Below are 27,921 nucleotides of genomic sequence, written 5' to 3'. Positions count from 1 at the left end.
GTTGGAGTCCCCCCCTCTGCTCCTTTTTTCTGTGTGTGCGACATTTTCTTAAATATCGAAGTATCAGATATTTGCACTGCTTATTTGCTATACAGTTACAGCCACAATTGCAGTTAATTATTGTTAGAATAACCACCAAAAACAGGGAATACAGAGGAAACAACCTAAAAGAAAAATTTTACAGACCTTGACTTCTTTGGCCCTTCACCCCCAAAGTCGTATCGTTAGTTGTTTTCTGTCCCCCCCCCCCAAATATTAAGGGAAATTTGTAATTTGTCTCCTCTATCTGTGTCCTTCTGTGTTCTTCTTGCCCCTATTCGGGCTAATCCTTCCAGAGCGTTGGTTAAATAATACACTGAGAACCTATTTGGCAGAAAATGGTATTTGGGGTGTGCAAGACAACTCATTTTGATAGTAACTCAGTAGCAAAACTGACAGATGCTGACACAGAATGCCAAGTATGGTCTGCCATATCATTAGGCAGGATGAGGCACCAGTTTCAAGTTTCGGTTGAAGATGACAGAGCTGTGTGTCCTATGTAAAAAGGTAAAGGTAAAAGGTAAAGGACCCCTGAATGGTTAAGTCCAGTCAAAGACGACTATGGAGTTGCGGTGCTCATCTCACTTTCAGGCCGAGGGTGCCGGCGTTTGTCCAAAGACAGCTTTCCGGGTCATGTGGCCAGCATGACTAAACCACTTCTGGCGCAACAGAACACCGTGGCACATGCCACAGTGCACAGAAATGCTAATTACCTTCCTGCCACAGCAGTACCTATTTATCTACTTGCACTGGTATGCTTTCAAACAGCTAGGTTGGCAGAAGCTGGGACAGAGCAACAGGAGCTCACTCCATCACGGGGATCCAAACCGCCAACCTTCCGATCGGCAAGCCCAAGAGGTTCAGTGCTTTAGATCACAGTGCTACCCGCGTCCTATATAGCCTGGTCTGCACCCTCTTAAACTAGCTTGCTTCCCTGAGGAGCACAGGAGAAAGCTCAATGGTTGGGCACATTTTTGCATGCAAAGGGTCCTGGGGTCAATTCCCTGGTGTCCCCAGATAGGGCTGGGGAAACTCCTGCCTGAAAAACTGAAAAGCCACTGCTAGTCTCAGTCTCCAAGACTGCAAAAGGAGCTCTGATGTATCCTATGGCCCCTCGGGCACGATCCCATGGACCATAGAATTGCAGCTAAAATTACTCACCAATTATTAAGTTTTAATTATGTGCAAGGCACAATCCTGCAAATCCTACCATTCTAAGGTAGGTACAGAAATTAAAACAATGATTTCTGGATTCCCTAGACCTGTTACTTGATTCATGTTTCAAGAAATGGTTCCTTTTTTTAGTATTAAAATATAACCTTCCTCACAAAAAGCCTTTACTTGAAATAAGAAGCTCCCACGGCTGTACTGCTTAAACCGTGTTGCAGCTCACTGTCTCAAAAAGTGCCATAGGGATGGGAATCTGTGGGTGAAGAGAGTAATGCTCTGACCTTTCCCAGCTAAGCCCCTGACTCTCTTTCCCAGGCCCTCAGGTTTATACCCAGAGTGCCTAAGGACAGGAAGCAAATGATCCTCATCTCTGTCATCCTGGTGCTTCTGGCCATTATCATTATTGGAGCGATTCTCATTGGCGTTTACATGACGCAGCAACACACCAAAAAGGTGAGTAGAAGACTGAAAAGACAGCTCATTCCAAAGAGTAAGGCTGTGCCACACTGAGTGCAGTGCCATCCTATGTGGACTGATCATTGGCCACAGAAGTGGCTAAGCTACTGATCATCATTTGAAATTCCTCCCAGTGTCCAAGGGAGAATCACTCTGACAGATTATAGGAAATTTAAACATTGGCTTGCAGACCAGCCACTCATTCCATAGGGTGAGGTGCAGGGCCAGCACTGGTGCTGATGAACCCTGCCAGTCTGAAATTGGATGAGCAGGAGGTCATGAAGTCAAATGACTTTTGCTGATGGTATTTGAGATTCAGAGGAATACGTCCTCTCAATATGGGGTTTAGATTTGGGATATCATCATATTATCATTTGATAAAGTATTTTGGAGTGCTGAAAGTGTCTCACATGCATTGGGTTGTATCCAGTGTTGATCCCACTCCAAGCAGATCCCTTGAAATTAATGAACATGACTAACTTAGGTTCATTAATGTCAATGGATCCAGTCTGAGAAGAATTTAGCAGGATACAACCCATTATCTCTGGAATCCTTAAGCCAAGGGTGGGGAACCTGGGACTCTCCAGATGTTGTTGGATTCCAGCTCCCATCAGCCCCAGTCATCATAGCCAAGGGTTAAGGCTGATGGGAAATGTAGTCCAACAGCATGTGGAGGGACACAGGTTCCCTATTCCCTGGTCTGTTGGGTTATTTGGGACTTGGTTTAGTTTAGGATTTAAGTGCACAAATTGCCAGGTACCAGCCCAAAGTTCTAAATCCCAGCTTCTTCAACTAAAAGATCTCTAGCAGCATAAGTGAAGAAAACCTTTGCCCATGCACACAGGGACACGGTGGAAGGAATAGTATTATTCCTCCCTCCACAAGTTATTTGAAGGTGGAAAAAGTAACACCAGAATCAAGTCTCTCTATAATAAATATGCTTACATCATTCTTAAGGCATTTAATTGGATGTACATTGGATGTACACAGAAACAGGAGGAATTATGGGAACAGACAACTTCCCTTCTCTATGATTGCCAATTTGGCATTTATTTATTGGTTAAAATTTAATCCATCACTGCTACACACACATTAATAATCTGAAAAGTGCTTGTGTGTTTATTAAATGCATGAGCTAGGGAGCAGGCTCACACCCTCTTGCCATGTCTCCTTTATTTTGATATGACTCTATAGCCCCAGCTAAAATGCTTCAGATTTGTGCTTCAAGATCAACCATGCAAAGTACCAGGAACACAGAAAATGCATTTCCCTGTTGAAGCTGGTCTCCTTTGTAGATAATTAAAATCACTAGTAGTACAGGAGATGGCGAAGTGGTTGAGCAAACTATGATGGTGAACAACCAGGAAAGTGTTGCTGCCTTTCATATCCAGAGCAATACGACCTCAGCAACTGTTGTCTACGACTATAAACACGTAAGTGTCAAATATATTCTAGGTGGACATCAAAACCTTCTATGACATTTTACCATCTCAGGTGGTTGAACTGAATAGTCTTAGAGTTCTGTCCCTACAGGATCTTCTGCAACATTACACTGGAACCCATGGTGCCTTTCTTAATTCACAGCTCAGTACACATGGGACACTAAAGCTTGGTTTAGCAGTATGTAGATGAGCTTCTATGAGTCCAAACAAAGCCTTGAGCTCACGTGCTGCCGCCTCCATTTTCCTCCTCCCAGGAGGACGACTTCTGCTGAGTTTAGTTTTGCTTTCAAAGAATTGTGGCTTGGTGTTAATTTAGGGTTGCCATATTTCTAGAAATAAAATTCAGGACACAAGAGTTATTTTTTTATGGATACTCAAAGTTGTTGAGCTATAAATTCAGGACATTTTGCTGATTATCCAAAAATTTCCCCCTGGACACATGTTCAGGAAATTCCGGACGTATGGCAACCTTATGTTAATTACAAACTGGAGGTTGTAGTTTACAATAAGACTGGGGCGTAGCGTGGATTGCCAGTGCCCGGGGCTCTCCCTAATCGAAACTTTTCATGTTGGTGACAAACTTTTTAGACATGCATCATTTCAGGATACAGTAATTCAGTTTTACTAGCAAACCAGAGGTTAAACTAACCCCTTTCCAGCCCCAGGAGGAGAATGGGGAGTGTTTGCAAGACACATTTACACACTGAAGCTGACACACTAATGTGTTGCGACACACAGTTTGGAAAGCTCTGCCCTAACACATGGTTCCTATCAGGCCTGGGCAGCGATGATGGTGGGGTAGGGTCTTCCCAGCAAGGAGAGGAGAGAGTCAGCGACTGTTTATTTTATTAGTATTATTTATTCCATGTAATTTTTACACCGCTTGACACCACTTGATTGTGTGGTTTTTAAAAAACAAACAAACCCTCAAAGTGGTTTATTTTTCTTTTGAATTTTTATGCCACCCCCAAATTTTGTGCCCGGGACAACAGGCCCTCTGCCCCCCCCCCCCCATTCTACGTCACTGCAACAAGCAATAGACTTGCATAATGGTATTATGATATTAGCAGTTTTTCTTTCCAATCCATTTCCTAATAATCTCTAGCAAGGAACTTGCCCCCCACCCCCTGTTTAAAGCACAGTACCAGCTGCACACTTGGAGGAGGGCATTCCTTAATTTATCCCCAAATCTTCTCTGCTTCCTGCTTTGTCCCTAGCGTCTGATCGGCTTCCGAATTCAGGACAGAAAACAATGCTCAGTGGTGACAATGGATTCAGTTGATGTGCCCAGCCTACATGAAATCACCCAAGGAATAGAGCACTTTGATGAACAAGTAAACCTGATCTTTGGTCATGCAAAGTTTATGGCCTTCTTCCGGTTTTTTCTTTTCTTTCAACTGCATATAGCAAGGCCTGAGAACAGATCATAAGAGTGCTTACGGTCGACAGCAGTGTTCGCCAACTAGGTGCCCTGCAGATGTATTGAACTACAACTCCCACCAGCCCCTGCCAGCTCAGATTGGTGAAGGTTGGTCCACAGACTCTCAATGTCAATGCAAACATGAAGTTCATGCAATATGTTATACACACATACCTCATGGCGGGGGGATAGATTTGGAACAATTTATTCCATTTTTTAATTCAGCCAGAGAAAAAGAACAGTCTTGACTTGGCTGGAAAAGATTGTTTTTTAATCTCTGGATGGCCACATGAGCATGTCTGGAAGTAAGCTGTTCCGATGCCAGCATCTCCCCAAGAATTCCAAGTGCTGACACTGAAAATGTCCAGCAGGCATTATGTCCTCATTCTTTGTCACCACCAAGCCCTTTCCACAAAGAATCCTGGGACGTGGAGTTGCTTAAGGGCTCTCAAAATTATTTCTCAGTGTGGGCTCTCCTAACCACTCTCGGCACCCTTAAAAAACTAGGGTTCCTGGTACTCTTTGGGGGAAGCCAGGACTGGCAACATGGTTTAAGTCTGTTTTAGATGTCTAGTGTAGGTGTGACCACAGACTCCTAATGCGGAGGGGGTGTAACATGTGAACGCTTGCTGTCCAACTGTGTTGCTCCCCCTGTGCTTTTTATCCACACATTCCAGGTGAGTGGTGAGTTACAGACTGCACCACCACTCCACTCTGGCTTTCATAGCTGAAGTGGTTGGGGCACACGCCTCTATACAGTTCTCACAAGCCATCAATTCCATAAGAACTAGCCCAGGCTACTTTGCAGTACTTTGTTTCCTTCATTGTGTTCACACTAGACGTCAGCACTCAAGTTGTGTTAGTCGCCTATCCATACCTGGAAACTGTAAGCTCACATCATGGCAGTAGAAAGGGTTATGCTGTTCTTAAAATTAAAACTGAATTAAAATCCTTCCCAGGACACTTCCAGATGAAGACAAATGCCCTTTGGGAGGGTGGTTCCCATGACCAGGAGATACGCAAGGCAGCTCTGGAGGGCTCCTGGAAACATGTTTCGCATAAGAAGCCCAGGTGTCCTTTGCATCTAGGAGTTCCTTTTGACAGCTCTGCCTGATTGGCCAGCTATGGCTGCTCCTGGACAGGGAAAGTCTGGCCGCATGTTGGTAACCTTGAGGCTGGATTACAGCAATGTGATCTATGTGGGGCTGCCCTTCGGCCTCATCTGAAAGCTCCAGTTGGTGCAAAAGGGTGACAGCATTGTTCAAAGGTCTACACTGGCTGCGCATCTACTACCGAGCCAAGTTCATTGTCTTTGTATTAAGGTAATTTACAAGTCCAAAATACCTAAGGGCAGCCTAACATCTCATCTGTCAGCTCAAACACTTAGATCATCTGGAGGAGCATCATGTCTTGTCCCCGGAGTTGGTGAGGCTCATCTGACAACAAGAATCCAAACCTTTAGCCTTTTGCCCAGTCCTAAGGACTGCTCAGCCAACAGAGATTCAGCAGGCTGTGAATCTTTAAAGGCCTGCTGAAAACATTTTTATAATGACAGCTTTATGCCAGCATTTAAGAAAATACTTAATGGTTAGTTGATGTTCTCTAATCTATTTTTTTTTACATGTTTTATGATATATGTAGATAATGTAAATCACTTTGATATTTAGATGATATAGCAGCATATAAATATTTTTGTAAATAAAGTCATCTAAGCTCCCCATAAAGAAATAGTAAGCCATAGAAGACACTTAACAGCATTAATGTGGATTTAATAGCAGATGAATTAATGTGGACAAAACCCCATACTCAAGAACCAGAATACAGAGGATGCTGAACTACTCTTGCACTTATTCAGAATATTCAGCTGAGGTGAATGGAAGGACATCTGTAGATTGGCAGGACATCTGGAATTTAGCTGTTGTCTTCTTTCACATGAGCAGGGGGCATTTTTGAGGATGCCAAAATATTACTCCTTCTTCACTACTGTGGAAGAAAGAGAGAATCTTTGTGGTGGATCAAATGATGCGAAGAAGAAGAAGAAGAAGAAGAAGAAGAAGAAGAAGAAGAAGAAGAAGAAGAAGAAGCCGTCCCCCTTCCTCTCCCAGAGAGCCCAGGGCAGCCCAGAGCAAAGGTGCAGGATTAAGAAGAAGGTAAAAGGACAGTACACAGTACATCTCAGGAGCGACTCAAGGTGATAAGAGGTGAGCAGATCTTCTTTCAGAATGACCGCTCCAGCTTAAAACGGGGGGTGCCCTTTGCGTGGACGCACGCAGCCCCTAGATCTGGAGCGGCTCCAACAGCATAGGCTTGGTTTGCCTTCCCTCAGGTGGGATACCTGGAGGTCTCCGCCTACCTCAGTCAGTTGTCCAATCCCACCTGGGGGAAGCGTTGCCAAGGAGACCAGGCCAGGTAGGGGAGGGATTACCTGCCCACACAATAGAGGGAGGATCTTACCTGGGAATCCTCACTTGGCTCCAGAGCTTCTCCCACCCTACCCACCCTCAGTTAATGTCTTATTTGCAGGTTAACTTTTCCTCACAGGTTTTGCAGGTTAACTTTTCTTCACAGGTATGCGGGCGCTGCTACGTTAAGGTCGCTGTTAAAGGGCCGGGAAGTAATTTACCTGCATTGGCAGGTTTCGTCTTTCCCGTAGCAAAACGTCACAACTTTGGCGGTATCAGGCATTGGGCGGAATCCTTTAGTCCATCTTCCTCTTTGCGGCGGCGATATCAGGGTTCCCCATTAAAGGGGTTTCTGAAGGGAGGCTTTGGCCGCACGCCGAAAGGTCGTCATTACTCCCCCCTGCGGCGGCGGCGTAACGGGGGCGGCTATCTCTGCTTGAACATATGTTCTCCAGAACCGGCCCATCCCCCCCCCCACACACACTGGATAACCCTGATGCTCCCTAGGTCCCCAGCTGGGGACTGGGGAGGGAGAACGCCCAATGCCTGAGCCAAGGTCTACCCACATTTGAAATTTAATAAAGTTGTGGCCAATTTAATCCCATAGCACGTTGTCATGAGTCGTTATTTCACATGACGGGGGGGACCGTGTGGGATCTGGGGACTCCGCCTGTCCACGCAAACAGATGCCATTGTTCATTTTCCTTTCAAGGGATGATATCGTCAAGCATTGTGAGTTTTATGGGTGCAGAACTTTCTTGAATGTTCTCAAATACAAGCTTGCAGCAGTTGTTTATCTCATGAGTCTGTGGGGCTCATGGTCAACGCTCAGAGGCAGATGATATATTTCCTGCCTACAGAGCAGTTCTGTGTCTCTTTCTATGCTTCCTGTTATACTGTCTGTTTCTTTGCTTCTGTAACTGGATGAGGTCTTAGGAGCTGAGGTTTTGGCACTTTACTGGGGATCCAGTAAGATCCTGTACGCTTTTAAACCTCAGTAAACTATAACTGAAGAATTCTGCTGCCTTAGTGTGTGTTTTTCCTTTGGAACTCTGCACGGGAGTTGCAGTTCATGCAATTGCAACTCTGTTGCTATCTGCCCATGCCCTGGAGTTCCGCTAAAGAGCCATGGAGACAGGGAGTGGCTAGATTTTGCACCAGCCCTGTCAGATATTTTCTACCTGAAGGAAGAATCCCTTCAGGAGTCTGGCCATGGCTGCCTGAGAGTAGGCTCAGTACTTTAGATTTCTCAGTTTGAAAAGCTAGAAAGATACTTATGTTGCAGCACATCGTAAAATATATGATATTATTTGCAGCTATACTGAAGTTGATGTTACGGTATTCTGTATGGTTTATCTTCTACTGGAGAAGACTGGTCAGTCAAAAAGCAACTGAGAACAGACATTGGGTTCGGCTGTTATTGAATACAGTGGTACCTCAGGTTCCATACGCTTCCGGTTACAGATGCTTCAGGTTACAGACTCCGCTAACCCAGAAATAGTACCTCGGGTTAAGAACTTTGCTTCAGGATGAGATCAGAAATCTTGCTTTGGCGGCGTGGCAGCCGAGGGAGGCCCCATTAGCTAAAGTGGTGCTTCAGGTTAAGAACGGACCTCCGGAACGAATTAAGTACTTAACCCGAGGTACCACTGTAATGGTACACATTCTTTTATTTTAATTGATTTTTATCTTCTCAGACATTCTGTTTGTCATTGTGCTAAGATACCTTGAGAAAAGTAAGCCAAAGGCTTTTTGACCATAAGACTTGTTCAGTGGTCTCAAATAAAATTTGCAATATGTAAAATGTACCAAAAATCATTTCAAACAGTGCTTTTTGTTCAGTTGTGTTTAGGTTTTAAGGGGAGAGGATGTTGCCTTTCTGGGTTTGTATGGAGGGGTTTGGAGAGAGAGATAATAATATTGTACTTGGAGGCCTTTCATGTTTTCAAGAAAAGGGGAAATGCACCCATCAGAGTTTCTCAAATTTTGAAATGTGCCCATTTGCCCCAAAATGTTCACAGCTCCTGCCCTAAAACAGCAAGTTATTTGTTCTTACCAAAGCGTCCACATTCCTGATAACATTCATTTTCATTCGGAAAGTTATTTTCATTCGGTTGACATCCACCGAAATTGAACTCCTCACACTTCAGGGTTTCAATATTGAAGAAAAAACGTAGAAATTTTGCTCTGCATTTTCCTACTTTCTTAGGGAGTTTGCATATATCAGGTAGACCATCTGGTGGGTAAAAGCAAAGAAAGGCAAGCCTCATATAAACATTATATCAAAGTCTGAAACACGGAAAGCAATGACATTGACCAGGTGACTCCACCTCACAAATAAAAACAGTAATTAACTCACATTTCTACCAGATCTAAATTTATACAAATATGTTTTCACAAACCTTCTCTTTGAGATTCCCTACATCTCTGGACTTCCCTCCATACCCTCTTCTGGTTCCTTATATTAACTAAGTTCTTCTGCATATCCATTCTTAAACCTTTTCAATTATTATTTCCCTTAATTTTATCTAATTTTCTGCTAGTTGCAAGCATTTACTTAAATGCTTTACTTATATGTATCAACCTGTTTACAGTATTTTTGCACATAAATAATAAACGATTCCCACTCTTTTTTAAACTTCTCATTGTCATGAAATGAAAAGGGTGTTTAAATACACCTTTCTGAAGAAACCAGAGGCTTTTCTCCTGGGCATGGTCGGCCAAATGGTGCCAAGGAAGAACAGAACTTTTTTTATGTACGCCACAACAGCAGCAAGAATACTTATTGCAAAGTATTGGAAGACACAAGATCTACCCACTCTGGAAGAATGGCAGATGAAGGTGATGGACTACATGGAATTGGCGGAAATGACTGGCAGAGTCCGAGACCAGGGGGAAGAGTCGGTGGAAGAAGATTGGAAGAAATTTAAAGACTATTTACAGAAATATTGCAAAATTAATGAATGTTAGAATGATGACAGAATGAAGTTAAGTGGTTTAAGCAGTAATGTTATAAAGGTGTATGTAAAAATGGATTGTTAACAGGTGAGAATCCAAAGTTATAATATATTACGTTAAAGGACTAAGATAAAAACAAAGAGGGAAATAAATTGCTGAATTAATTAACTGAATTGGAATACAAAAAAGGGGGCGTGAGGAGGTCAGGGAAACAAGGAAATAAATGTAAGGTATGGAAAGACTGATGTATTTTTAAGTGTTTTTTATCTTTCTTTGTATTTTTTCATTTATTTTTATTTTTGTCTTACTTTTTCTTCTTCTTTTTTTTTAACTCATGTAATTCTTTTCTTTGAAACCTTAATAAATATCATTTTTTTAAAAAAAAACTTCTCATTGTCATAGTCTCTGAGCTTTGCCGTTAATTTTGCCATTTCTGCATAGTCCATTAGCTTGATTTGCCATTCTTCTTTCGTTGCTATCTTTTCTTCCTTCTATCTTTGGGCTAACAATATTTGGGCAGCTGTTGTAGCATACTAAAATATTTTCTTATCTTCTTTGGGGAGTTCAGTTCCTATCAGCCCTAGTAAAAAAGCTTCAGGTTTTTTAACAAAAGTTAGTTTAAACATTTTCTTCAGTTCATTATAGATCATTACCCAGAAGCTTTTAATAACCTTACATCCCCACCACTGGGCTGTATCCAGTTCTAGCTGAGAGTCACTTTCCTGTTCTCAATAGTTTAGCATTGGGTGTCAGCTGGGAAACTGAAATCCAAGACTTCTGGAAGAAGCCAAGTTGCCTACCTATGAACCAAAAATCAAACAAAACAAAAAACCCAAAATAAAACTACAGATGTTGTATTGAGAAGAGCATGATTCCATAAAAGCTCTGTTCCAGTCCTTTGAGCTGGCTGAGACAGATAACAGAGCCAAGGATAATTTGATTCCAAATCTGAGTTTGATTCCAAATCTGAGGTTGTGCCTCATAGGAGTCATTGTGCCAAATCCAATATGCACCAAACAACATGCCGCTCTCTGCCACTCTGGTGAGTACCACCTGCAAGGTATCTTGGCTGGCGTAGTGAAACAACACATATTCCTGAGGATGCCAGAAGTCAACACTAACCATGAACAAGACTCCTATGTCCACACCCTGAGCCCTGAGTTTAGTTGGCAAAGATTGCTGAAGAGAGAGATCAGACTATTCAAGGGTAGGTGTAGTTTAAAGAGTGACTCACAGAACAACCAGAGTATCACTGATCTACTGTGGCCTTGGGCAGGGTGCTAGAATGCCAGCAACTTCTGAGAATTCCAGGTGCTGACACTGATCCCAAGCAAGGCCCACAGCCTGGTATACAACGTTGTCATACTTGGCATAGAGGCATTGAAATGAATTGTCGTGTTTAACTTAGAGTTATCTTTTTGAATGGATCTACTCTGAGAAGAAATATGTTGGATACAACTCCACAGCTCTTCATTTTGAGCCACCATGGAGAATCCATTGAGCTCCTTTCAAGGTCACATGTTCACTCACTGGGCAACGTCAGCCCAGGGAATCTTTGTAGGCACACAAGCTCCTCAAACTCCCATAGCGTGATCAATATAATTGGGTGCATGTGTTGCCTACAAGAAAGCAAGCTCCACATCACTTGGGCCTTATGGAAGGGGGCAACCCTATGTAGAGAGGCAGGTTAAAGAATTGGAGAGAAATAGGGGGAGGTACAGCCATGATACACATAAGATTTAGAAGTTGTAAGAGGAGAGAGAACTCATACCTGTATCTGACGCAGAGATGCCCAGCAGCTCAGGCCAGGGTGCGAAAAGGCCCACGATGAGAGACAGGAGGATGAAGGGACCACACTGCATGGCGACTCTTCAATGGGACTGTCCAGTACCAAGGCAAGGGACGCTATATTGTGTTCTTTAAGGAAATGGAAGCAGTCATCTGGGCATGAAAAAGCAATATCTAGGGACAATCTGTATCTATTAATTACAAGGAAATTTTCTGTTCTCAATAAAGTATTCTTCTACCTCAGCTCAGGACATGTTGGAGCTATGAATTATATCCACATAAGACTGAAACATCCTGGAAGGATTTCAGTTCCGTGACATGGTTTTGATATAAACCTGTTCTTTTGTCATGCAGCGCCCATGCCCTTTTGTTCCTCTCTGGTGTGGGTGCTGTGGAGTAATGGGTAGATTAGGCAGGACAGGTTAAGGTAGGAAAAGAAATATACTGCAAATATCCAGCCACTCTTATTAAGACCATCATTTAAATGCCTGGTACATTCAACTTTCATTGTAGCAATAAAGTTTGGTTTATTCTCACCACGTCTCATATTTGGCTAAGCCAGTGTGCCATGGCACCCTGAGGTGCCTTGAATGATAGTCAGAGTACCCCAGGCAACACTGGCCTCTGTCCCTCTTTCCTTCTTTCCCTTCTCTGATGCCCTCTCACGTCTCTGCCTCCCAAAGGCTTCCATGGCTGTTCATTGCAGCAGCCCTGGCTACAAACTCCCCAGGCAAATGGTGCCTCTGGGGCTGGCTAAGCTATCAAATCTGTGCAAAAGTGACATCAGAGTTTATAAGTTAGCAGGAGAATGACAGTTGTTAGGAGATTGCTTAAAGTATTGGAAGTCCAGAGCTTGGAACACCATAATACAGGGGCATGGGGGTGAGCAGTGAATAGAATTAAAGTTTCCTCTTGCTCCTACGTGGTGAGCTTGGGCTGGGAAGGGTACGACAGGGTTCACTTTTAGGGGAACACTGTGAAAGGAAGAGCGGTATTTTACTGAGGAATGGTATACAAGTCAGTGTTATAGAAAAAACCTGCTCCTTTTCCCTTATGGGGTATCCAAGAGCCCGTATAGAGTCCTTAAGTAGGTTCCCTATCGGTAGGAGAAAACAACAGAGGCTAGCCAGAGAATATTGAGAAGCAAAGCAGCTAGTAAGCCCGATCTTTATTAAACTGTTGCAACAGGGTCCTCACTCACCATACCAGGAGGGAGGAGGAACCCAGAACAATGGTGCACAAGCCCGTATATAGACTTTTGAAATCCCCCCCTGTAGACCAGGCTTCCTCAACCTTGGCCCTCCAGATGTTTTGAGACTACAATTCCCATCCTCCCCATCCACTGGTCCTGCTAGCTAGGGATCATGGGAGTTGTAGGCCAAAAACATCTGGCGGGCCGAGGTTGAGGAAGCCTGCTTTAGACCAAGACCACCCCAAAAAACATTGTGCAAACATTACAGAAGGAGGTGGTCTACAGCAGAAATCCTGTTTGCCAGGATATCTGTTAATGGTCACTGATTGATTTACCTGGTCAACCTGGCCATTCTTTTGTGATGGTAAATACTTCAGTTTCTAAGTCCCAGGTCACAGGCTCACCCTGTTCACACACAATTACACCCTTAAGACAGGATTTGTGAGCAAAAAGACAAAGGGGAGACTTTCTCCATTTCCTCCCATCTTGCAGAGAAATATATTGAGGTCAATTTGGGAGAGTCAAAATGACTTCAGGATTGCTCTCCTGTATTATTTCAGACATGTGGTTTATATACTTATGTATGTGTTTCCTTGTACATTTATGAATATTTATTTTATATTTGGGACCATAGGATTCTTATAACATCAGGAACAATGTACAGTATTACAATAAGGCTGTGCTCAGTTTCCTATCAATTCTCCATAATTAAACTATACCATTTAACATACAAAATATTATTCTATATTATTGTAATGAATGTTGAATGTTATTTTATTTGCATATTGTATGTTGTATTATGCATGTTGTCTTATTTATATGATGTGAGCCACTCTGAGCCTGGCTTTGGCCAGGGAGGGTGGGATACAAATAAAATATATTATTATTATTATTATTAAAACATACAAAAGAACCAAACACATTTGCTAACATAATATGCTTTTGTTGTCTCAGCCACTCTGGGAGGCTTCCAACAAAAACAGAGTGTGAAAGAAAACACATACACATCAAACATTAAAAGCTTCCCAAATCAGGGCTGCCTTCAGATGTCTACATCTGCCAGGAGGGTGGGTGTGACTACCAAAAAGTGGTGGATAATTATTTGAATTGCTTTTCTTATATACAGGCAAACCCCCATTTGTGTGCGATTGGCATGTATGCAACCACAGATGTGTGCACAGTTTCAGACGCTCCAAGTGTCCCTATTTTCCAGGGACGTCCCTGATTCAGAGAAGCTGATCCGGTTTCTGATTGCGTCCTGGAATGTCCTGCTTTTCCTTAGGATGTCCTTATTTTCATTGGAGAAATGTTGGAGGGTATGGAGTTATGTAACCCCTGAACTGTCTGAAGGCAATCCTGTATAAGGATGTATTCTGAATGTTTAATGTTTTACAGTGGTACCTCAGGTTACATACGCTTCAGGTGAAATACGCTTCAGGTTACAGTCTCCGCTAAGCCAGAAATAGTACCTCAGGTTAAGAACTTTGCTTCAGGATGAGAACAGAAATTGTGCTCTGGCGGCGCAGCAGCAGCAGGAGGCAGCATTAGCTAAAGTGGTGCTTCAGGTTAAAAACAGTTTCAGGTTAAGAACGGACCTCCAGAACAAATTAAGTTCTTAACCCAAGGTACCACTGTATTATGTTTTTTATATATGTTGGAAGCTGCCCAGAGTGCTGGGGAAACCCAATAAGATGTGTGGTGTATAAAAAGTAAAATTATAATTATGGAATGAGACATCTCTATTCTCATCAGAGACATGTTGGAGGGGGTGCCGGTTTTAGCATGGGGCAGAACGGAGGCAAAACAGGGCAGGGCAAGCTTATGCACATCCTGGTGACATGCACAATGACCTGGAACACCACCCTCATGCAAATGGGGGGGTGCCTGTATATAAAGGTGTCCAATAAAACAGCTATCTACAGAAGTAGACAGATATATGTGCAGAATCTCTTCTTCCGTGTGACAGCAAGGATGCGGAAAATGGAGGCCTGTAGCCTCCGGTGCAGCATCAAAAAATGTACCCTTGTCGGTTTTGTATGCAGGTAGCAACTTCCATTTGTAAGGCTGACGTTTTACATTTCCACATGGAAGACTTTCTGGTTGCACTCAGCATCATAAACCTATGCTTATCAGTTGTGTATACAGGTAGATTTCCCCAATTACTAGGTCTATAAAAGCTGCTAAACTGGCCACCTGATAAGATAACCATTGTAGCTTCCTCTTGTTTCCCAGTATTTTAGCAGATATGCGTATTGAGGGGGAACAAGGGAAAACAACAGCATGGTCGCAGTCTTCCTGTCACATGGGCAGGGTCTGCCAAGGGCTGAAACAGGTGTGATGTAGACCCTGTGCAGGTGCACCAACTCTAGGGGCCAGGCGTGTCTCCGGCCCCTTTGATCTTTGTGGGAAAGGGGCCGGGCCCACTCAAAGTATTGTTTTGTTTTTAATTTTTATTTATACTTTTCAGGTTTATACAATTCATTAATTTTACAATCGTTTTAACATTTCAAAGCTTGACTTCCTTCCCCCTCTCTCTGTAGCTCCTTAAATCTATTTTTTAATATCTTCTGCAGATCCAAATTCATTCAATTTGCTCATTTAATTATCTACAGTGCTACCTCTGCTTACGTACTTAATTCGTTCCGGAGGTCTGTTCTTAACCTGAGGAACCACTTTAGCTAATGGGGCCTCTCACTGCCGCCGCACGATTTTTGTTCTCCTCCTGAAGCAAAGTTCTTAACCCGAGGTACTATTTTATGGGTTAGCGAAGTCTGTAACCTGAAGCATCTGTAACTTGAAGCGTCTGTAACCTGAAATGGAGAAAACTCATAAATTGTACCCCTTCAGGCATCCTGGCCAACTCTATTATGCTGGGGTAAACCCTGGTGCAAGGGACATGGGTGGCGCTGTGGTCTAAACCACTGAGCCTAGGGCTTGCCGATCAGAAGGTTGGTGGTTCAAATCCCTGCGACGGGGTGAGCTCCCATTGTTCAGTCCCTGCTCCTGCCAAGCTAGCAGTTTGAAAGCACGTCAAAGTGCAAGTAAATAAATAGGTACCACTCTGGTGGGAAAGTAAACGGTGTTTCCATGCGCTGCTCTGGTTTGCCAGAAGCAGCTTAGTCATGCTGGCCACATCACCTGGAAGCTGTCTGCAGACAAACACCGGCTCCATCGGCCTATAGAACGAGATGAGCACCGCAACCCCAGAGTCGTCAGCGACTGTACCTAATGGTCAGGGGTCCCTTTACCTTTAAATAATTCAGGAACTGTTGCCTCTGTTGAGCCTCCTTCTCCACTGATGAGTCTCCCTCCAAGTTTATCTGGCAGTGGCCGAATGATGCAAGCATGGCTAGAAACTGCCAGTTTAACTTGTCCCAATTTACCATGAGAGTTCAATGTACTGTCACTCTGAGGCATTGTGAGAGATTAAAATGGGGGTGCACAGACCCTGCTATCTGATGTAAAGAACCCAAGGCAAGCATTGGTGCTGGTGCACCCTACCAGGGCCCAGGAAGCTGTCCTAGGGTGCTTACACCTGGTCTGATGTCATTCATGGACCATTGCAAGTGAGGTCATCTTCGGTTGCCTATAACCACATCTCGACCCAGAATGCTTCCTAGCACCCTGAGGTGCATTGCCAATATGCCCACATCTCATTTAGGGGATAGGGTGGTTTATAAACTACGACTGGAAGCATGTGGCCAAAGAATTGGCGGGTTGGTTCAAACTGGTATGTGAAATTCAACCTTGGTAACCACATTGCACTACCTTGGGCCTATAGTTTCTACTTCATCAGCAGTCCACACAAGCAATGTTCTTCTTGGCATGCATTATATGTGAAGAGGACATTTTCATCTGCTTGATCTGTCTCTTCCACCCATACTTCTCTCTGGTTACTCTCACTATCCCTTCCCTTCAGCTCTCCTCCCTGTGGTCTCCCTTCATTCCAGCTTCCTTCCTCCTAGAGGTTCTAATCCCCATCAAACTTACAACTTCCCATCTCCCGGAAAACACTCAGATGGGATGGGGAACCTGTGGTCCTCCAGATGTATCATACCTGACCATCGGCTATGCCAGCAGGAGTTGTAGCCCAACAACATCTACCAATAGATATCAGGGACTTCCTGAACCCATTATAGTTAAATAATTGGGGCTGTATCCAATTCAAGTCCTACTCACAGCCAACCTACTAGAGTTAATGGACATGACTAACTTAAGTTCATTAATTTCAATAGGTCTATTCCGAGTATGCCTTAGTTGGCTACAACCCTTGATTAACAAATTAGAGAGAGAACCTCAATATGTTGGATAGTCAGTTGCTAAGTCACTGTTAAAAATGTGAAAATTCTCGTTTTTGTGGGGGTGGAGGTTTGCTGTGCTTTCTAAAGCTCTCTCCATGGTATACTGCTGAAATAGAAATTCCCCCTTCAGCTAAAGGAGGTCAAATGCCAGGTCAGATGTAATTACTGGTGATCATATTTCCCATGATCGAGTTTGTCAGGAACCTTTGGCCTCATCCTGCCCATAGATCTTCCTATAAAGGTGAACTGGCTACGGTAGTTTTCATTTGACATCGCAGCAGAGATGGACTCCAAAGTCGGCTGTCAGGTCAATATGTCATCAGAACCCATAGTGAGTACTGTAGATTTTGGGGGGGGGGACCTATTTGGCAGAAAATGATATTTGGGGTGTGCAAGAGAACTCGTTGTGATAGTAACTCAGTAGCAAAAGTGACAGATGCTGACACAGAATGCCAAGTACGGTCTGCCATATGATTAGGCAGGATGAGGCACCAGCTTCAGGTTTCAGTTGATGGAAGATGAGGGGTAGCCAGGAAGATGAGAGAGCTGTGTGTCCTATGTAAAAAGGTAAAGGTAAAAGGTAAAGGACCCCTGGATGGTTAAGTCCAGTCAAAGACAAATATAGGGTTGCAGTGCTCATCTCGCTTTCAGGCCAAGGGTGCTGGCGTTTGTCCAAAGACAGATTTCCGGGTCATGTGGCCTGCATGACTAAACCGCTTCTGGCACAACAGAACACCGTGGCAGATGCCACAGCGCACAGAAATGCTGATTACCTTCCTGCCACAGGTATGCTTTCAAACTGCTAGGTTGGCAGAAGCTGGGATAGAGCAACCGCCAATCTTCCAACTAGCAAGCCCAAGAGAATCAGTAGTTTAGATCACAGCACCACCCACGTCCTATGTAGCCTGGTCTGCACCCTCTTAAACTAGCTTGCTTCCCTGAGGAGCACAGGAGAAAGCTCAATGGTTGGGCACATTTTTGCATGCAAAGGGTCCTGGGGTCAATTCCCTGGTGTCCCCAGATAGGGCTGGGGAAACTCCTGCCTGAAAAACTGAAAAGCCACTGCTAGTCTCAGTCTCCAAGACTGCAAAAGGAGCTCTGATGTATCCTATGGCCCCTTGGGCACGATCCCATGGACCATAGAATTGCAGCTAAAATTACTCACCAATTATTACGTTTTAATTATGTGCAAGGCACAATCCTGCAAATCCTACCATTCTAAGGTAGGCACAGAAATTAAAACAATGATTTCTGGATTCCCTAGACCTGTTACTTGATTCATGTTTCAAGAAATGGTTCCTTTTTTTAGTTTTAAAATATAACCTTCCTCACAAAAAGCCTTTACTTGAAATAGGAAGCTCCCACGGCTGTACTGCTTAAACCGTGTTGCAGCTCACTGTCTCAGAAAGTGCCATAGGGATGGGAATCTGTGGGTGAAGAGAGTAATGCTCTGACCTTTCCCAGCTAAGCCCCTGACTCTCTTTCCTAGGCCCTCAGGTTTATACCCAGAGTGCCTAAGGACAGGAAGCAAATGATCCTCATCTCTGTCATCCTGGTGCTTCTGGCCATTATCATTATTGGAGCGATTCTCATTGGCGTTTACATGACGCAGCAACACACCAAAAAGGTGAGTAGAAGACTGAAAAGACAGCTCATTCCAAAGAGTAAGGCTGTGCCACACTGAGTGCAGTGCCATCCTATGTGGACTGATCATTGGCCACAGAAGTGGGTAAGCTACTGATCATCATTTGAAATTCCTCCCAGTGTCCAAGGGAGAATCACTCTGACAGATTATAGGAAATTTAAACATTGGCTTGCAGACCAGCCACTCATTCCATAGGGTGAGGTGCAGGGCCAGCACTGGTGCTGATGAACCCTGCCAGTCTGAAATTGGATGAGCAGGAGGTCATGAAGTCAAATGACTTTTGCTGATGGTATTTGAGATTCAGAGGAATACGTCCTCTCAATATGGGGTTTAGATTTGGGATATCATCATATTATCATTTGATAAAGTATTTTGGAGTGCTGAAAGTGTCTCACATACATTGGGTTGTATCCAGTGTTGATCCCACTCCAAGCAGATCCCTTGAAATTAATGAACATGACTAACTTAGGTTCATTAATGTCAATGGATCCAGTCTGAGAAGAATTTAGCAGGATACAACCCATTATCTCTGCAATCCTTAAGCCAAGGGTGGGGAACCTGGGACTCTCCAGATGTTGTTGGATTCCAGCTCCCATCAGCCCCAGTCATCATAGCCAAGGGTTAAGGCTGATGGGAAATGTAGTCCAACAGCATGTGGAGGGACACAGGTTCCCTATTCCCTGGTCTGTTGGGTTATTTGGGACTTGGTTTAGTTTAGGATTTAAGTGCACAAATTGCCAGGTACCAGCCCAAAGTTCTAAATCCCAGCTTCTTCAACTAAAAGATCTCTAGCAGCATAAGTGAAGAAAACCTTTGCCCATGCACACAGGGACACGGTGGAAGGAATAGCATTATTCCTCCCTCCACAAGTTATTTGAAGGTGGAAAAAGTAACACCAGAATCAAGTCTCTTTATAATAAATATGCTTACATCATTGTTAAGGCATTTAATTGGATGTACATTGGATGTACACAGAAACAGGAGGAATTATGGGAACAGAGAACTTCCCTTCTCTATGATTGCCAATTTGGCATTTATTTATTGGTTAAAATTTAATCCATCACTGCTACACACACATTAATAATCTGAAAAGTGCTTGTGTGTTTATTAAATGCATGAGCTAGGGAGCAGGCTCACACCCTCTTGCCATGTCTCCTTTATTTTGATATAACTCTATAGCCCCAGCTAAAATGCTTCAGATTTGTGCTTCGAGATCAACCATGCAAAGTACCAGGAACACAGAAAATGCATTTCCCTGTTGAAGCTGGTCTCCTTTGTAGATAATTAAAATCACTAGTAGTACAGGAGATGGCGAAGTGGTTGAGCAAACTATGATGGTGAACAACCAGGAAAGTGTTGCTGCCTTTCATATCCAGAGCAATACGACCTCAGCAACTGTTGTCTACGACTATAAACACGTAAGTGTCAAATATATTCTAGGTGGACATCAAAACCTTCTAAGACATTTTACCATCTCAGGTGGTTGAACTGAATAGTCTTAGAGTTCTGTCCCTACAGGATCTTCTGCAACATTACACTGGAACCCATGGTGCCTTTCTTAATTCACAGCTCAGTACACATGGGACACTAAAGCTTGGTTTAGCAGTATGTAGATGAGCTTCTATGAGTCCAAACAAAGCCTTGAGCTCACGTGCTGCCGCCTCCATTTTCCTCCTCCCAGGAGGACGACTTCTGCTGAGTTTAGTTTTGCTTTCAAAGAATTGTGGCTTGGTGTTAATTTAGGGTTGCCATATTTCTAGAAGTAAAATTCAGGACACAAAAGTTATTTTTTTATGGATACTCAAAGTTGTTGAGCTATAAATTCAGGACATTTTGCTGATTATCCAAAAATTTCCCCCTGGACACATGTTCAGGAAATTCCGGACGTATGGCAACCTTACATTAATTACAAACTGGAGGTTGTAGTTTACAATAAGACTGGGGCGTAGCGTGGATTGCCAGTGCCCAGGGCTCTCCCTAATCGAAACTTTTCATGTTGGTGACAAACTTTTTAGACATGCATCATTTCAGGACACAGTAATTCAGTTTTACTAGCAAACGAGAGGTTAAACTAACCCCTTTCCAGCCCCAGGAGGAGAATGGGGAGTGTTTGCAAGACACATTTACACACTGAAGCTGACACACTAATGTGTTGCGACACACAGTTTGGAAAGCTCTGCCCTAACCCATGGTTCCTATCAGGCCTGGGCAGCGATGATGGTGGGGAAGGTTCTTCCCAGCAAGGAGAGGAGAGAGTCAGCGGCTGTTTATTTTATTAGTATTATTTATTCCATGTAATTTTTACACCGCTTGACACCACTTGATTGTGTGGTTTTTAAAAAACAAACAAACCCTCAAAGTGGTTTATTTTTCTTTTGAATTTTTATGCCACCCCCAAATTTTGTGCCCGGGACAACAGGCCCTCTGCCCCCCCCCCCAATTCTACGTCACTGTAACAAGCAATAGACTTGCATAATGGTATTATGATATTAGCAGTTTTTCTTTCCAATCCATTTCCTAATAATCTCTAGCAAGGAACTTGCCCCCCACCCCCTGTTTAAAGCACAGTACCAGCTGCACACTTGGAGGAGGGCATTCCTTAATTTATCCCCAAATCTTCTCTGCTTCCTGCTTTGTCCCTAGCGTCTGATCGGCTTCCGAATTCAGGACAGAAAACAATGCTCAGTGGTGACAATGGATTCAGTTGATGTGCCCAGCCTACATGAAATCACCCAAGGAATAGAGCACTTTGATGAACAACTAAACCTGATCTTTGGTCATGCAAAGTTTATGGCCTTCTTCCGGTTTTTTCTTTTCTTTCAACTGCATGTAGCAAGGCCTGAGAACATATCATAAGAGTGCTTACGGTCGACAGCAGTGTTCGCCAACTAGGTGCCCTGCAGATGTATTGAACTACAACTCCCACCAGCCCCTGCCAGCTCAGATTGGTGAAGGTTGGTCCACAGACTCTCAATGTCAATGCAAACATGAAGTTCATGCAATATGTTATACACACATACCTCATGGCGGGGGGATAGATTTGGAACAATTTATTCCATTTTTTAATTCAGCCAGAGAAAAAGAACAGTCTTGACTTGGCTGGAAAAGATTGTTTTTTAATCTCTGGATGGCCACATGAGCATGTCTGGAAGTAAGCTGTTCCGATGCCAGCATCTCCCCAAGAATTCCAAGTGCTGACACTGAAAATGTCCAGCAGGCATTATGTCCTCATTCTTTGTCACCACCAAGCCCTTTCCACAAAGAATCCTGGGACGTGGAGTTGCTTAAGGGCTCTCGAAATTATTTCTCAGTGTGGGCTCTCCTAACCACTCTCGGCACCCTTAAAAAACTAGGGTTCCTGGTACTCTTTGGGGGAAGCCAGGACTGGCAAGATGGTTTAAGTCTGCTTTAGATGTCTAGTGTGGGTGTGACCACAGACTCCTAATGGGGAGGGGGTGTAACGTGTGAACGCTTGCTGTCCAACTGTGTTGCTCCCCCTGTGCTTTTTATCCACACATTCCAGGTGGGTGGTGAGTTACAGACTGCACCACCACTCCACTCTGGCTTTCATAGCTGAAGTGGTTGGGGCACACGCCTCTATACAGTTCTCACAAGCCATCGATTCCATAAGAACTAGCCCAGGCTACTTTGCAGTACTTTGTTTCCTTCATTGTGTTCACACTAGACGTCAGCACTCAAGTTGTGTTAGTCGCCTATCCATACCTGGAAACTGTAAGCTCACGTCATGGCAGTAGAAAGGGTTATGCTGTTCTTAAAGCTGAATTAAAATCCCTCCCAGGACACTTCCAGATGAAGACAAATGCCCTTTGGGAGGGTGGTTCCCATGACCAGGAGATACGCAAGGCAGCTCTGGAGGGTTCGCCCAGGTGTCCTTTGCATCTAGGATTTCCTTTTGACAGCTCTGCCTGGTTGGCCAGCTATGGCTGCTCCTGGACAGGGAAAGTCTGACCACATGTTGGTAACCTTGAGGCTGGATTACAACAATGTGATCTATGTGGGGCTGCCCTTCGGCCTCATCTGAAAGCTCCAGTTGGTGCAAAAGGATGACAGAATTGTTAAAAGGTCTGCACTGGCTGCGCATCTACTACCGAGCCAAGTTCGTTGTCTTTGTGTTAGGGTAATTTACAAGTCCAAAATACCTAAGGGCGGCCTAACATCTCATCTGTCAGCTTAAACACTTAGATCATCTGGAGGAGCATCATGTCTTGTCCCCGGAGTTGGTGAGGCTCATCTGACAACAAGAATCCAAACCTTTAGCCTTTTGCCCAGTCCTAAGGACTGCTCAGCCAACAGAGATTCAGCAGGCAGTGAATCTTTAAAGGCCTGCTGAAAACATTTTTATAATGACAGCTTTATGCCAGCATTTAAGAAAATATTTAATGGTTAGTTGATGTTCTCTAATCTAATTTTTTTTTACATGTTTTATGATATATGTAGATAATGTAAATCACTTTGATATTTAGAAGATATAGCAGCATATAAATATTTTTGTAAATAAAGTCATCTAAGCTCCCCATAAAGAAATAGTAAGCCATAGAAGACACTTAACAGCATTAATGTGGATTTAATAGCAGATGAATTAATGTGGACAAAACCCCATACTCAAGAACCAGAATACAGAGGATGCTGAACTACTCTTGCACTTATTCGGAATATTCAGCTGGGGTGAATGGAAGGACATCTGTAGATTGGCAGGACATCTGGAATTTAGCTGTTGTCTTCTTTCACATGAGCAGGGGGCATTTTTGAGGATGCCAAAATATTACTCCTTCTTCACTACTGTGGAAGAAAGAGAGAATCTTTGTGGTGGATCAAATGATACAAAGAAGAAGAAGAAGCAGAAGAAGAGGACGACGAGTTATAACCCTCCGTTCCCGTTCCTCTCCCAGAGAGCCCAGGGCAGCCCACAGCAAAGATGAAGCATTAGGAAGAAGGTAAAAGCACAGTACACAGTACATCTCAGGAGCGACTCAAGGTGATAAGAGGTGAGCAGACCTTCCTTCAGAAACAGATGCCATTGTTCATTTTCCTTTCAAGGGATAATATCGTCAAGCATTGTGAGTTTTATGGGTGCAGAACATTCTTGAATGTTCTCAAATACAAGCTTGCAGCAGTTGTTTATCTCGTGAGTCTGTGGGGCTCATGGTCAACGTTCAGAGGCAGATGATATATTTCCTGCCTATAGAGCAGTTCTGTGTCTCTTTCTATGCTTTCTGTTATACTGTCTGTTTCTTTGCTTCTGTAACTGGATGAGGTCTTAGGAGCTGAAGTTTTGGGATTTTACTGGGGATCCAGTAAGATCCTGTACGCTTTTAAACCTCAGTAAACTATAACTGAAGAATTCTGCTGCCTTAGTGTGTGTTTTTCCTTTGGAACTCTGCACGGGAGTTGCAGTTCATGCAATTGCAATCTGTTGCTATCTGCCCATGCCCTGGAGTTGCGCTAAAGAGCCATGGAGACAGGGAGTGGCTAGATTTTGCACCAGCCCTGTCAGATATTTTCTACCTGAAGGAAGAATCCCTTCTGGAGTCTGGCCATGGCTGCCTGAGAGTAGGCTCAGTACTTTAGATTTCTCAGTTTGAAAAGCTGGAAAGATACTTATGTTGCAGCACATCATAAAATATATGATATTATTTGCAGCTATACTGAAGTTGATGTTACTGTATTCTGTATGGTTTATCTTCTACTGGAGAAGACTGGTCAGTCAAAAAGCAACTGAGAACAGATATTGAGTTCGGCTGTTATTGAGTACAGTGGTACCTCAGGTTCCATACGCTTCCGGTTACAGATGCTTCAGGTTACAGACTCCACTAACCCAGAAATAGTACCTCGGGTTAAGAACTTTGCTTCAGGATGAGATCAGAAATCTTGCTTTGGCGGCGTGGCAGCCGAGGGAGGCCCCATTAGCTAAAGTGGTGCTTCAGGTTAAGAACGGACCTCCGGAACGAATTAAGTACTTAACCCGAGGTACCACTGTAATGGTATACATTATTTTATTTTAATTGATTTTTATCTTCTCAGACATTCTGTTTGTCATTGTGCTAAGATACCTTGAGAAAAGTAAGCCAAAGGCTTTTTGACCATAAGTCTTGTTCAGTGGTCTCAAATAAAATTTGCAATATGTAAAATGTACCAAAAATCATTTCAAACAGTGCTTTTTGTTCAGTTGTGTTTAGGTTTTAAGGGGAGAGGATGCTGCCTTTCTGGGTTTGTATGGAGGGGTTTGGAGAGAGAGATAATAATACTGTACTTGGAGGCCTTTCATGTTTTCAAGAAAAGGGGAAATGCACCCATCAGAGTTTCTCAAATTTTGAAACGTGCCCATTTGCCCCAAAACGTTCACAGCTCCTGCCCTAAAACAGCAAGTTATTTGTTCTTACCAAAGCGTCCACATTCCTGATAGCATTGACTTTCATTCAGAAAGTTATTTGCATTCTTTCGACAGCCACCGTAAATGAAGTTCTCACACTTCAGGGTTTCAACATTGAAGAAAAAACGTGGAAAACTTGCTCTGCATCTTCCTTCTTCCTTAGGGAGTTTGCATATATCAGGTAGACAATCTGGTGGGTAAAAGCAAAGAAAGGCAAGCCTCACATAAACATTATATCAAAGTCTGAAACACAGAAAGCAATGACATTGACCAGGTAACTCCACCTCACAAATAAAAACAGTAATTAACTCACATTTCTACCAGATCTAAATTTATACAAATATGTTTTCACAAACCTTCTCTTTGAGATTCCCTAAATCTCTGGATTTCCGTCCTTACCCTCTTCTGGTTCCTTATATTAACTAAGTTCTTCTGCATATCCATTCTTAAACCTTTTCAATTATTATTTCCCTTAATTTTATCTAATTTTCTGCTAGTTGCAAGCATTTACTTAAATGCTTTACTTATATGTATCAACCTGTTTACAGTATTTTAGCACATAAATAATAAACGATTCCCACTCTTTTTTAAACTTCTCATTGTCATAGTCTCTGAGCTTTGCCGTTAATTTTGCCATTTCTGCATAGTCCATTAGCTTGATTTGCCATTCTTCTTTCGTTGCTATCTTTTCGTCCTTCTATCTTTGGGCTAACAATATTTGGGCAGCTGTTGTAGCATACAAAAATATTTTCTTATCCTCTTTGGTGAGTTCAGTTCCTATCAGTCCTAGTAAAAAAGCTTCAGGTTTTTTAACAAAAGTTAGTTTAAACATTTTCTTCAGTTCATTATAGATCATTACCCAGAAGCTTTTAATAACCTTACATCCCCACCACTGGGCTGTATCCAGTTCTAGCTGAGAGTCACTTTCCTGTTCTCAGTAGTTTAGCATTGGGTGTCAGCTGGGAAACTGAAATCCAAGACTTCTGGAAGAAGCCAAGTTGCCTATCTATGAACCAAAAATCAAACAAAACAAAAAACCCAAAATAAAACTACAGATGTTGTATTGAGAAGAGCATGATTCCATAAAAGCTCTGTTCCAGTCCTTTGAGCTGGCTGAGACAGATAACAGAGCCAAGGATAATTTGATTCCAAATCTGAGTTTCCTAAAGAGACCCAGGTTGTGCCTCATAGGAGTCATTGTGCCAAATCCAATATGCGCCAAACAACATGCCGCTCTCTGCCACTCTGGTGAGTACCACCTGCAAGGTATCTTGGCTGGCGTAGTGAAACAACACATATTCCTGAGGATGCCAGAAGTCAACACTAACCATGAACAAGACTCCTATGTCCAAACCCTGAGCCCTGGGTTTAGTTGGCAAAGATTGCTGAAGAGAGAGATCAGACTATTCAAGGGTAGGTGTACTCCAAATCTGATACAGTGGTACTTCGGGTTCCATACGCTTCAGGTTACATACGCTTCAGGTTACAGACTCCGCTAACCCAGAAATAGTACCTCAGGTTAAGAACTTTGCTTCAGGATGAGAACAGAAATCGTGCTCCGGTGGTGCGGCAGCAGCAGGAAGCCCCATTAGCTAAAGTGGTGCTTCAGGTTAAGAACAGTTTCAGGTTAAGAACGGACCTCCGGAATGAATTAAGTACTTAACCCGAGGTACCACTGTAGTTCCCAGAATGTTGCTTCCCCAGGAACATAGTGTAAAGTTTAAAGAGTGACTCACAGAACAACCAGAGTATCACTGATCTACTGTGGCCTTGGGCAGGGTGCTAAAATGGATCTACTCTGAGTAGAAATATGTTGGATACAACTCCACAGCTCTTCATTTTGAGCCACCATGGAGAATCCATTGAGCTCCTTTCAAGGTCACATGTTCACTCACTGGGCAAAGTCAGCCCAGGGAATCTTTGTAGGCACACAAGCTCCTCAAACTCCCATAGCGTGATCAATATAATTGGGTGCATGTGTTGCCTACAAGAAAGCAAGCTCCACATCACTTGGGCCTTATGGAAGGGGGCAACCCTATGTAGAGAGGCAGGTTAAAGAATTGGAGAGAAATAGGGGGAGGTACAGCCATGATACACATAAGATTTAGAAGTTGTAAGAGGAGAGAGAGCTCATACCTGTATCTGACGCAGAGATGCCCAGCAGCTCAGGCCAGGGTGCGAAAAGGCCCAAGATGAGAGACAGGAGGATGAAGGGACCACACTGCATGGCGACTCTTCAATGGGACTGTCCAGTGCTAAGGGAAGGGACGCTATATGGTGTTCTTTAAGGAAATGGAGGCAGTCATCTGGGCATGAAAAAGCAATATCTAGGGACAATCTGGATCTACTCTATTAATTACAAGGATATTTTCTGTTCTCAATAAAGTATTCTTCTACCTCAGCTCAGGACATGTTGGAGCTATGAATTATATCCACAGAAGACTGAAACATCCTGGAAGGATTTCAGTTCCGTGACATGGTATTGATATAAACCTGTTCTTTTGTCATGCAGCGCCCATGCCCTTCTGTTCCTCTCTGGTGTGGGTGCTGTGGAGTAATGGGTTGATTAGGCAGGACAGGATAAGATAGGAAAAGAAATATAAATATAAATATCCAGCAACTCTTATTAAGACCATCATATAAGTGCCTGGTACATTCAACTTTTATTGTAGCAATAAAGTTTGGTTTATTCTCACCACGTCTCATATTTGGCTAAG

At 43.3% G+C, this 27,921-nt stretch overlaps 3 protein-coding genes across 3 annotated transcripts; 1 reads left to right on the top strand and 2 right to left on the bottom strand.

Moving 5' to 3' along the window:
• Positions 1 to 377: 377 nt before the first annotated feature.
• Positions 378 to 20,512, top strand: LOC308464215 (surfactant protein C-like; the record flags this gene model as incomplete). The annotated part of the gene is made up of 7 exons (XM_080983336.1): positions 378 to 458; positions 1,525 to 1,662; positions 2,961 to 3,098; positions 4,325 to 4,441; positions 18,658 to 18,795; positions 20,094 to 20,231; positions 20,495 to 20,512. The coding sequence occupies 7 exons, from the start codon at positions 378 to 380 to the stop codon at positions 20,510 to 20,512; spliced, it is 768 nt and encodes a 255-aa protein (XP_080839462.1).
• On the bottom strand, positions 6,365 to 11,768 carry LOC308463864 (kunitz-type serine protease inhibitor vestiginin-3-like). Its single transcript, XM_080982680.1, has 3 exons — positions 11,659 to 11,768; positions 8,986 to 9,165; positions 6,365 to 6,510 (listed from the first exon to the last, which is right to left on the bottom strand). Exons 1-3 carry the CDS (start codon positions 11,747 to 11,749, stop codon positions 6,494 to 6,496), a joined length of 288 nt encoding a protein of 95 aa, XP_080838806.1. The 5' UTR covers positions 11,750 to 11,768; the 3' UTR covers positions 6,365 to 6,493.
• A 2,969-nt stretch (positions 20,513 to 23,481) lies between the features above and the next one.
• On the bottom strand, positions 23,482 to 27,552 carry LOC308463865 (kunitz-type serine protease inhibitor mulgin-3-like). Its single transcript, XM_080982681.1, has 3 exons — positions 27,341 to 27,552; positions 25,215 to 25,394; positions 23,482 to 23,613 (listed from the first exon to the last, which is right to left on the bottom strand). Exons 1-3 carry the CDS (start codon positions 27,429 to 27,431, stop codon positions 23,597 to 23,599), a joined length of 288 nt encoding a protein of 95 aa, XP_080838807.1. The 5' UTR covers positions 27,432 to 27,552; the 3' UTR covers positions 23,482 to 23,596.
• Between the last annotated feature and the right edge of the window lie 369 nt (positions 27,553 to 27,921).

Source organism: Podarcis pityusensis (assembly GCF_964106645.2).
Source record: "Podarcis pityusensis genome assembly, chromosome: 15".
NCBI lineage: Eukaryota > Metazoa > Chordata > Lepidosauria > Squamata > Lacertidae > Podarcis > Podarcis pityusensis.
The sequence above is the reverse complement of the archived record's forward strand: the minus strand, read 5'-3'. Positions and strand labels throughout refer to the sequence as shown.

What these genes read in the sequence shown, in the direction of transcription:
- LOC308463864 (XM_080982680.1), bottom strand. Translation starts at nt 11,749, where the DNA reads ATGCAGTGTGGTCCCTTCATCCTCCTGTCTCTCATCGTGGGCCTTTTC. An exon ending in CATCTCTGCGTCAGATACAG is followed by an intron (nt 9,166 to 11,658) that starts GTATGAGTTCTC and finishes TTTACCCACCAG; the next exon opens with ATGGTCTACCTGATATATGC.
- LOC308463865 (XM_080982681.1), bottom strand. Translation starts at nt 27,431, where the DNA reads ATGCAGTGTGGTCCCTTCATCCTCCTGTCTCTCATCTTGGGCCTTTTC. An exon ending in CATCTCTGCGTCAGATACAG is followed by an intron (nt 25,395 to 27,340) that starts GTATGAGCTCTC and finishes TTTACCCACCAG; the next exon opens with ATTGTCTACCTGATATATGC.